The sequence below is a fragment of the Neolamprologus multifasciatus genome, chromosome 1 (assembly GCF_963576455.1).
Source record: "Neolamprologus multifasciatus chromosome 1, fNeoMul1.2, whole genome shotgun sequence".
Classification (NCBI taxonomy): Eukaryota; Metazoa; Chordata; class Actinopteri; order Cichliformes; family Cichlidae; genus Neolamprologus; species Neolamprologus multifasciatus.
The window spans coordinates 11,040,317-11,051,749 of NC_140439.1; the positions used below are offsets into that span (position 1 = coordinate 11,040,317).

Genomic DNA, 11,433 nt, shown 5'->3' on the forward strand with positions numbered 1-11,433 from the left:
AATATCTTTAGTAAGTTGCAGGTCACAGCGTTTTTTAGACAGACAGTAGCCAATACACAGACACAGTATTGTTACAGTAACTTCACTAAATCACTGAGAAGGCATCTATAGAAATCTGCACACTTCACCAAATTAGGAGTGGTATTTAGTTTCTACTACTACTACTGCGACTACTGCTAATAATAATAATAAGGATGAGCAGATCCATTGATTGGACACATACAGTCCAATGCTCTCTGTTAGCTTCTAGCTTTGCTGAGTTGCTGAGTCGTGATTTTACCAGGAAGCAGAAGATGGTAGTTTTGTTTCCACCTGGAATATTGTAAAACTGCTTTATATGAACCATGCATGTACAACACTAAAGACTTCACATGCCGGACTGCCATAGAAGACGTGCAGTAGAGGATGAATAACTTTGCCAAGGGGAACACTAAAAACGACACTAAAAAGTACACCATTGTATCACCATTAAGTAAAAACACAGGTATTTAAATTCAATTCTGCTCTTTGATTGAGCTAACTGGAAACAATTTCCTAATGCGTTGTACTGCAACAGTAGTGAGATTAGGTTCTGATTAATCCAGTAAATGTCTCTGAAGTGCAGTGCTTCGGAAGAGCAGGACATGACCTACTAGTAGGGATGTTTAGGTTTTATCGTGCCAAACCGGTACTTTTGAAATGGTGCCGGTGCTTAAACGGTACTCAAACCGGTGCTTAAAGAATGGAGAACACAAAATTGGTCCAAAAACCTCTCATGTTCAGCTGTTTTTTTGTAAAAAGATAACAATGTTAGCCTTTTCTGCAGATATGGGGCATATATGGTATCACTCTTGGCTGGAAGCAGTGCTTATGGAAAAAACACAAACTTTGTCCAAAAACCTCTCATGTTTAACTGTTTTCCACTTTTTCTTTGGTCATTTTAGCCTTTTTGGCCAGGGTGAAGGGAGCATCTGCCATCAAACAAGAAGACAGCCGCATGTAACTACGACGGTGTTTGCTAGTTCACCTTACATGCATTAATTTAATAATGTGGTTAGCGTACTCAAGGTAAATTACACACAAACAACATTAAGCCACTCACGCAGAGAAGAACGGCTGCTGCTGCCATCATCATCCGTCATCATTTCTGCTACACTAGCAGGGCTCCGGGTCCGATAACAGGAACCACACCCGCAGTAGATGTGCACGCTGTGAGGTCTCGCAGCAAGCTATCAAATACGGAGCATTTCTCGGCTTAAAAAAAAAAAACCGCTATGCGTCGCCAGGTGTTTCATCGGATTTGAGGTGTTACCTCCTTTGACAGTGTCACAGTATCAGCTTAAAGCACTTGTTGCAGGCTGCTGAGTTTGCATATTTTGCTGTGAAGTACAGCCAGGCTTTTGACCGCTTCGCCTTGGGCATTTTTAACCCTTTAAGACCTACCATAGAACCAAGTCCGCCAGAGCTTATATTATAGTTTTACATGCTGTGGAGCCATTTTTGGGAGCATTTCAAGTTGCTATACATCAATACAACCATTACAGCCTAGATTTTAATAATATGTATGAATTAAGTGTATAGTCATTACATAAATTGCAAAAAAGTGCAATAAACTACAAAAAAATTGAAAATCGTTTTTGTTTTTTTAACATATATTTCTAGTTAGAGAAATTTAAGAGGCTTATCCCTCAAAACTGTAAATACAAAAAAGTTGCACAAAATAGTTTCCCACCACAGGAAATTTATTTTGAGTGCCTTCATAGTTTTATTTTTGAAATACACCAATTTTTATACACTGCAGGAAAAACGAAAATAAATATTATAATGCAAATTTGCAAAAAAGCAGCATATGCATCAAAATAAACTATTTCCAGCAGTGCAATATGAGTCCTAAGCATCCCAGAAACGACACAGAAAGTCATAAAGTCAAAGATAACTTTTAAAAACACCAGTATAGGCTCATTGAGGCCCGGACGGTAAAAAACTACATTTCCGCGAAAATGACGTCACTTCCGGTTTCGGGCAGGTCATGGCGGACATGCGATAGCATCTAATCCAATGTAGGAAGTGTTACAAACAGCTGATCGGATCAGCAAAGCGTGTTTCTGGAATATTATGTTTTTGTTGCTGCAAGTGCTTTTTATGCAGTTTTTGCAAAGCTTTATGTGGAAGGAAACCGTGACCGAGGACAAGCTGATGGCATAAGATGTAAGTACAACTCCTCCGGTTTCATATGCAAAAAAAATTATTGCGCTAGCTCACGTGGTTGCAGAGCTACCGGGATTTAAAAATAGTTACGCAAAACAGAGCGTTCCCGCTCCGACCGGTTTTAAAGGGTTAATCTGTAGCTCTGCTCTAAAAGAAGGTACGTACCTGGACCCGCCTACTATCCTCGGAAACGTAAAATGATTGGCTAGAATCTAAAGTGTATCACAGCTCAGGAAAAAAAAAAAGCACCGAAATAAAGCACCGAAATGTGCGCTGCTTTTCGGTCTGGTTACTACCGTTTATGTCAGAACCGGTGCCATCATGGCAGCGGACACCGGTATCCAGCCCTACCTACTAGTCAGCTGTTTTGCCATTTAAGCCTTGTGGCCGACTGCTGTACTACAACAAGGCGAAATGAATGAATGACTGAAGAGTAGGTGAATGCTGAGCATCCCACACACACACACACACACACACACAGAAAAAAGGAAAAACAGCTTCAAGAGCGCAAAGCAGTCATTTTATGTGTGTGATGCTGCTCCAATGTAAAGTATATGTAAAGGCAAAGATTTTTTGACTAGACAGAACCAGCAGGAGGGAAAAGAGACCATGACACTATATATAATCATCTTTCAAATAAATAACAGGATTTGAAAGTCTAAACACGAACCTCAAAACCTCAAAATGAACTAAATCCCTGCACTTAGAATAGGTTTATATGCTTTAATAATTGGGGTATATTTAATAATTTAATAAATATATTTAGAGAGCACATTTTCAGAAACACTTTAGAGAAAGGCTGCAGTGAAGATACGTCATGTAAGAAAAGCATGAACTCCAAAACATCAATGTATTCTGTGGGAGAGAATACGTCCATTTGGTGTGGACACAAAAGCATAATATGGGAGTTAATTATAAGAATTAATAAGAATTATAACGTATAATGTTAAACATGTAAAGCTCTATAGGTCAACATAAAAAATGTGGTCTCACTATTACAATGTTGCAGTTTCTGCTGTCATCGTTTAAACAACTGCAGGAGGTTACGGTCAGAAAACTGAAAGGGAGGTCATGGAAAGCATTTCATGAAATTCGTCACACTCGTTATTTTCTGGTGAAGGACTCTGGAAGCAACTGAAGTCAAGTTTTTTTTTTTAAAGGACATATAATTATATATCTACATAAACAGAACTAATGGTTTTTGCACACACACATACACAGAAGCAAAACCTGAACATGGCACGGTGTCAGCACAATGGTGGCTAAAAGATATTTTGGAAATGCCAGAAACTAATTCTGGCCACCACGTGGTGCCAGTTGGCCTAGTGCGCATCAGGAGTTTGTGCTATGAGGTAATATGATGAATGTGAGGTATTCGGTTCAGAGCTACAGCTTGATTTGCAAGCACAAATTACTGGGAGGAAACCACCACAAGAGAGGTGCAGTAGATCACTAGCTTACACAGGGAAAAAATAGAGACATCCCAACATCTTTGCCAAGTCAGCTGTCTCTCAGCTCCACATCTTGTCAGCAAGTGTTTTACAGTCATTATTTCCTTGACCTCTTAATCTTAGCACCTGATCACTAAGGTGAAGTTTGACAGTTTTATACCAGGCTACAAATATGCATTACAGTAGGAGATACTGATATTTTAAATAAAATAAAGACAGTAAAAATTCCGCAATGCAATAAAAGTAGCCATTGCACCAGCAGAAACCATCATAATGTCAATATATGAGATTTCCACTGGATGAAGATGTATATCACACACAAAGAAAGCCAGGCCTCCTGTCACATGGACTAAACTTGACTCACCATCACTCAGCAACAGCTTGATTTGAAAGATATAATATTTGCCAAGCTACAAAACATCAGTAAAGAGAATTTAACATGAAAAAGCTGTAATATTTTGCAAAGACGGCGTGCGTAAATAACATGAGTCCTTACCATTTTTCTCCTCCAGCAGCCACATGTTGCTGAACAGTGTATCCAAACTGTGCTTGTTTAGGGCCTTTAATGATCCTGTATTTCTTTGTGTCGATGTTAAAGCAGTCGTGGAACCCTTTGGAAAAGAAAATACAAGTCTTGTCAGCAGCGATATAAGCAGGACTTTAAATACCATCTCCAATGGCATTAGTTTAATCCAAATAGAACATCTAGATTGTGTGGTATATGTTTGTGCTGAACCTCAGCATCTGGCCTGAATACAACAAAGTGCAGCAAAGTCCTCCTTACTCATCCTCAAAATAATCCCAAGTCTCCTGCTCCAGCCTAAACACAGACTTCCCTCCTAACGAAACAAATATTATTCAGATAAACTGAGCTGTCTCTCATGTTTGACTGACACTTTTCCATTAGACATCTGCAGACCCGGAGGAGTTTTGGTTAAACGTGTGTCAACATGGCCACCAACATAGCACATTTTTTTACTTCCATAGGGCATACTTGACAGACATCAGGGTTGTTTACTTCATCCCAGTATGTCAGTCTAAGGTGAAGTAGAAGAAGACAAAAAGAAGAGAAGCAATTGAAATTGATATAATAATTAATAGCCGGTGAAATATACTCGGATGCAATCAGAGGGCAGGAGGAATACATGTGCACTTAAGTTTTTCTCACATTTTAGGCATCTTATAAAAATGTCTTCTGCAAAAGCACAAACCACTAATGGCATTTTTTGAGATTTTGCATGTCACTAACTTAACTCATTATATTTTATTAATGCTGACAGTAAGATTTGGCCTTCAAATTTCCATGAAAGAGGAGGATCTTTGTGGAGGTGACGAAACGTTACTTTTGGCAACAAAGAAGGGAAAAAACGTAACTGTAATGCAGCTCTGCTTTCCTCTCAATTCATCTCCCTCGCTTCATCCGTCTTCTGCACAATTTGCTGCCGAGCTCTTTTCCGCTAACTGCTATACTTTATACTGAAGAGACCCTGCTCAGTTTTTTTTTTTTTTGCTCTATTAATATTTCAGCTACTGTAAGTTCAGGACTCACATTTACCTTTGCACTACATGTTACTGATATCCTCAATCCAAAACTACACCGAGTCACGTTTCAGGGAAAAACCATCGCCTAAAGAGACGGACATAGGAGGGAAATTGAATCACGCTTGGTGCTTAATGAGACACAGAGGTTTCCTTAAAATTAAAGTGTTTTCTCACAGCTGGAGCTGCAACGCTGAGCTGAGAGCTCAGAAGTCTCATCTTTTAACCACCGCAGACCTCTGTACTTCTTACTTTGTGGCTCTTGTCCTCACACTGTAGGGTTTATTAAGTCTCTCACACTCGAGCAAAAAACCACCACACACAGTTCATTCCCCATGAATGAGACTCTGGGGTCACATTGAGTCAAGTGAGACGTTTTTGTCTTTGTCTGGAAATCTTTGATCAATTCAAGTGAAGGAATGTGCAACAAAGCTGGACACATGTTCAATTAAAGTTACTCAATAAGAAACTACAGTTCAAAAATCAAGACAGCTGACTCACAGAGAAAGAGAGGGAGAGAAAACTTGCTGCTGCTGTAACTTAACACACATAGTTTTATTCACTATTTTTAATCTGATGTTGCCATAATGAAAACCTGTCAAACATTTGACTGTCAAATGTTTGCACTCTAATTACATTAACTGGTGATTCTAAATTGCCCAAAGGTGTAAATGTGAGCTTGAATGGTTGCCTGCCTTGTTTGTGTTAGCCCTGGAGTGATCTGGTGACCTGTCCTGGGTGTACTTTCACCCTTTGCCGGCTGGGATAGGCTCCAGCACCCCAGCCAATCCTGAAGTGGATAAATGGTTGAGAAAATAGGTCCATGGAATCTTTTCTCTTCACTTGCATCAATGTATCTGTTTATGTGGATGTCCAGCAGCTGATCACATGGTATATGTACCGGTCTAACATCGTGTATGTTTCTTTGATACACCTCTCAACAAGTGTTTTCTGTTCATCACCTTTAACAAAAACTCTGAGATCTTCTTGGGATGTTAGATGGATCTGTTGGGTATTCAGGTGTTCAAATTACTTTTTTAAAGTACCAAGGTGTTGATTTGGAAGCAAAATACGAAAATGAGTGGTCACCCAGAGCCTCAGCGCAGCTGTGGCAAGTGTGGCAGGAGTCTGTTTGCTGATTCATTATTGAAGCAAATTAGGGAAGACATCATTTTAAGTGGTCATCTTACAATATTCTGCCACTGCTCCAAATTTAAAAGGATGTAGAATAGCATCACAAGTATTGTCAGAATGGTTAAATAACAACTGAATTGCTTGTAATTTATAAAGATGTTCTATATTATAAAAAATATTGCATTGTTCTTAAATCATAAATACTGCAGAATTACCACTTTAACATTGCTTAACACAGCAGAGCAGATTTTAGTTCTGCTGGTGCTTTGACATGTAGAGGAGAGGCTGGATGTTGAGTCCGAAGACAAATGGCCCCTCTACAGAAATGTGAATTTGTCTGCATTCCTTAGATAGTGAATATTTAGGCATGTTAATAGGCTGTCTAAACACACATGAAACTAAATATTTGCTTTCCCGGTTCCCTAGCAAGCATCTGTAAACTGTGGCCAAAACTGACAGTTTGGGGACTGCAGGCAGTTTTAAAAAAATAAACATAAAAAAATAAATAAACTGAGACCACACTTCTACCACAGCTACGCTTGGATTCCCAGCTACACAATGAATAAGTCATTCATATTTTTTTTTTCAGTCAAGTGACCTCAAGTATCTCATAATGTGATCGGCATCACCGTAGACTGTTTGTTCTGCTTCATGAAAAGTTCTCTTAAAGTGAAAGGCCGTCTCTGCCACGCAAACTCTTCAAGTAAATATTGACACATGTGCCACATTGCTCATTTCTTGTGGTACGAATGGTGCACATGGCCAGCTCTTCTTTCATCCTATCCCATAATGTCCCTTTAAAGTTTCTATATAGCTACAAACATATTCAGCAAACAAGGTTGAAAATAAGTCACTGGGATGGAGCCGTGTGAGAATAAATCAGAAGGTGCTGCATCATTTTATAGTTTTTTTGTTTTCTGTTTGTTTGGGGTGTTTTTTTTGGGGGGGGGGGGGTAATTATAAAATACAACAGAATAGTTTCTGTTCTGATATCTGATATCTGGCGAATAAGCAATGCAAGCAATTATCCTCCTTATCTCGGCTGAAGATGAAGCAAAGAATGTTACAGCTAATAATCTCACAGTGCTTGTAACAGAGAGAGAAGTGTCAGGGTAAGAAGCATGAGAACTGAGATCATCCAGTTTCCATTTAAAGACACTAAAGTGGCAAAGCAATTTAATATTCTCAGTAATATTAGCAGCTTTTAACGTAAGGTCAGAGTCTTGCTGGGTTTCCTGTGTACCGGTTTCTTTGCCCAGATAAATAAACCTCAGGCCGGTGGCTGCCGGTGTGACTCACATTAGTCTGCTGCTGCTTTTGGCCCAACACCAAGCCGCTGGAGCTCCACCGCAGACCCGCTGATATAGAGCAGCAGTTTGGATGAACTGTGCAAACTGCTGGCTTGGACACATCCTCATATCACACACACACGCATGATACAGCATGATACGTCTCTTCTTCTTCACTGATTTTTAAAAAAATCTATCCTGACAATCACTTCTGATATGTGTGTGTGTGTGTGTGTGGAAACAGCATCCAACTGGTGTTACATGACCAGGAGCGATATCTTTGGCATATATGGGTCTTTGCATAAAAGTAAATATCAGAAGAAACAGGATGCAATGATTTCCCATTGATGCATTCTGGATTTCCAGTGATCCAATGGTTTTCTCTGGAAAGATACACTTCATGGTACTTCACAGTTGACAATGTACTTTCAAAGATTTTGGCGCCTTATTTCACTGTTATCTATGCCAAAGCAAATACTGTGGGAGGCATGGGGTGTGTAAAACCAGATGCTCCAAGCACACAGGAGCCAACTGGGCACTGCTAGGCTGTTAACCTTCTGAGTTGATAAAAGGCTCAACAGGGATTCAGACTAAATCTCTGTAGCTGAAGGTGGAGCATAAATTGCTATGGGTCAGTATGGCATTAACTAACTGTAACTAAAACATGGGCAGCTTTTAAATACAGATATAATGGATTGAAATGGCTTTTCATTGATAAGTAGTTATCAGCCTGCAGGAATTATAGATCTTGTCCACTGATAACAAAGGAGGAACTTAAGTAAAATGAAAATCTGTGGAGGGCAATTGAAACTAATTATTTAGCTGTTAATTATAGGTAACATGTGTCTTCAAACCATTAAACCCTGTTACAGTTTCTTGGATGTGGACGCACTTCACACAAATACACGGAAAGAAAAATAAACAGTTCATACTGTATATTCTGCTGGCAGAGTGAAACTAAGGGACATGTTTACACCCTTTATACATATATAGAAGTTTCATATTCATCAAATCCAAACCAAATAGACGTATTTAAAGTTATCTTCTTTCAAAAGTCATGTCAGGCCACACACAGTAATCCACAGCCTCTTGCTTGCTTTCCAAAACATCTCCCGCTACATCGCATCTTCTGCCGCAGACTCCAGCTACAAGGTCAGTGTCTGTATTACTGTGGCATCAATCCAGAGGTTTGCTCCAGTGAATTCCAAAACTGATACAAATATTTACAATATTCATTTCCTTTTCTCCAATCTTCAGTTTCACATTATTTACCAAACTTGTAAATTAAAGACCAGTATGTTTCCTCTTCCAAATAGTTTGAAAAGAAGTGAATACTGCCTTTCTGTTGAGGAAAAAACAGGCAAAACATAATGTACAGCCAAAGTGACAAGTTGCCCGGAATTTTATGGAAATGTGTCCTCACACAATTTTAGGAAATGCGGCTGCATTGTGACTATACTGAGCTCAAAACGTAACCATACAGAAATCTCCAGCCCTGCATCGGTTACTGAAGCTTCTACAGGCCATTTAAAGGATGCGGTTGATTTAATTAGCTTTACTAAACACTGGAACTGTATATTACTTTAGACGATAATCATAATAAAGGTCTGGCTTTGAAAAGTACATGCATTTGATGCATTTGACTCCGTCTCTGTCATCCTGTTTCTTTCACCCTGTCTGGATGTGGTGCTGTTAAAGTGATTACACTGGTAATTGACCACATTTCTGGCTGAGCACCACCAGTTCTCCAGTCTCTGTAAAGTTGACACTGAAAAGATGGCATGAGTTTTAAGAACATGCCTGCTTCCAGTGTGACACAGAGCTTCTTTGTGGACCTTTAACAGACAGCGTATCTTTCAGTAAAGCAAATGACCTTTGCCTTGCTGTTTCTTGATACTCATGTGCACAAATAGCCTTTCATCCACTGAAGATACTCAAATCTTGCTGCTTTAGTACAAAGCACACAGATTTGCAAATAAAATATCATAATACTAACAAAATAAGTCATCTAATGTAGTAAAAAAAGAGAAAACCTCGTTATTTTAGAAATGTTTCCTGCTGCTCAAATGAGACACAGTACGATTAAATAAACGTTGTATTTCTATTATTTTAAAGCTACATGAGGAAAAGCGGTTAGATCCACATATTAGTCTGATACAAGCACACATATATTGTTACAACAATAAACACCTTTCACTCACCCAGCTGCTGGCTGTAGATCCAAAGCAGGAGAAAGCTGTAGTACTCCATATGGTCTGCGGTGCAAGCGTGCCTCAATGTGATGGTGTACGAGTGATGACTGCTGTGAGGGTGTAAGTGGTGGGCTGAGGCACGCACGGTTAAAGATCCCACTCTGATTGACTCGGAGTTAAAGTGCTGCCTATATCTCGGGGAAATAGGAGGGGACTGTCGAAGAAGAAGGAGGTACACAAACAGCAGGGCAGGGATTCTCCGTCTCTCACAAACTCATTCAGCTCAGTTTGGCCTGACAAACGCTTTTGAAATGATTTAACTTGAGTTTTCAGTAGAGGACTTTTGAATGTGGGTTTTTATCATAGCATACATTTGGAGATTTGAGGTGTTAAGGTGAAAAGGAGATACACACATCTTGTTTCCGAACATATAAAAAAAAACAATAACCGGTCATATTTTTAGAGTTAACTTGATTTCCAAAAGATTCTTTGGAAATAGCGTAAATCAGCAGCACCACCACCTATCTTTTTCTCAATACAAGACTAAATGCGCTTCTTTCAGACTCGACACCACAAATGCTACCATCATGGCACAACCACAAACTGACAGGTATATTAACAGTGGCAAGAAATTGCGGGGTTGGTATGTTACCTCATGTGCTCTCACTTGAACCATGTTCAAATGCAGAATGTAGACTGATCTAATTTATGCAGTAAGGCAGATTTTGTGTACATTAGCTTTCCTGAAATCACTCTGTGGTCACCTGGTAGATTTCCATGTCGAGCCCCGAAGAGTTTATGTTTCCACACAGCTAAACTGTATTCTAAATAAAGGGGACATAGTTTCTGCCAGGTCCAAACTGTTTTTATTTACAAATGTAAGCTCATCAATATGCGGTAAATTTGTTATATATATTCTTCATTTCCTTCTGGTGTTTTCTGGCAACCCATCCTAAATAAAGTGGAACAGTGCACATGACCCTGGTGACCCAGAAAATAGAGGAGAGATTTTATTATAACCCAAACCCAAAGATTTTATTTTCTTAAACATATCTAAGTAGTGTTGCTAGCAAACTTTCCCAAGTGTTACCTTTTGAGGCTTCTGGATTGACAAGGTGTATGCTTTCCAACTCCTAGCCATGAGCTTGTAGTCAAAGCACAGTCAGTTCAGATTGCGAGCAATTAGGCAATAAATTTGCTGCTACAGACACATTTTACTTGTTAAAATAAATCTGATCCAGCAAGAGGTTTCTTCAGTGCTCAAAACACCTCATTTAGCGGGTGTCCAGGAGGCTTTCTAGACAGGTGCCCAGAAGCCCAAAATGAGCCAGCTCTACTCTGAGCTGTTTGTGAGACCAGATGGCCTTTGGAGGAAGCTCATATTTGCTCCTTACATCCACAGTGTAATTTTTCCTCTCACTAAATGCAGCTTGCAAGTTGCAATTTGTTCAGAACGCCACTGCAAAGCTTCTGACCAAGTCCTCCAAGTCCTCCCATGTCACACCCCTGCTGATTCAGCTGCACTGGCTCCCTGTGAAATTGACTTTCAGAGCTCTGCATGGACAAGCACCAACATATATCAGTGAACTTTTACATCCATACATTCCCAGCAGGTCCCTGAGGTCATGTGATCAGGGCTTG

General features: G+C 39.6%; 1 protein-coding gene across 1 annotated transcript in view; it reads right to left on the minus strand.

The window, feature by feature from the left end:
* itga11a (integrin, alpha 11a) overlaps positions 1-10,029 on the minus strand; it is a 56,469-nt gene extending 46,440 nt beyond the window's left edge. Inside the window, exons 1-2 of the mRNA XM_085158422.1 lie at positions 9,802-10,029; positions 4,135-4,249 (exon numbers count right to left, since the gene is read on the minus strand). Coding sequence (XP_085014548.1) covers positions 4,135-4,249; positions 9,802-9,850 — 164 coding nt within the window. The 5' untranslated portion in view covers positions 9,851-10,029. The remainder of the gene's footprint in view (positions 1-4,134; positions 4,250-9,801) is intronic.
* Positions 10,030-11,433: the final 1,404 nt, after the last annotated feature.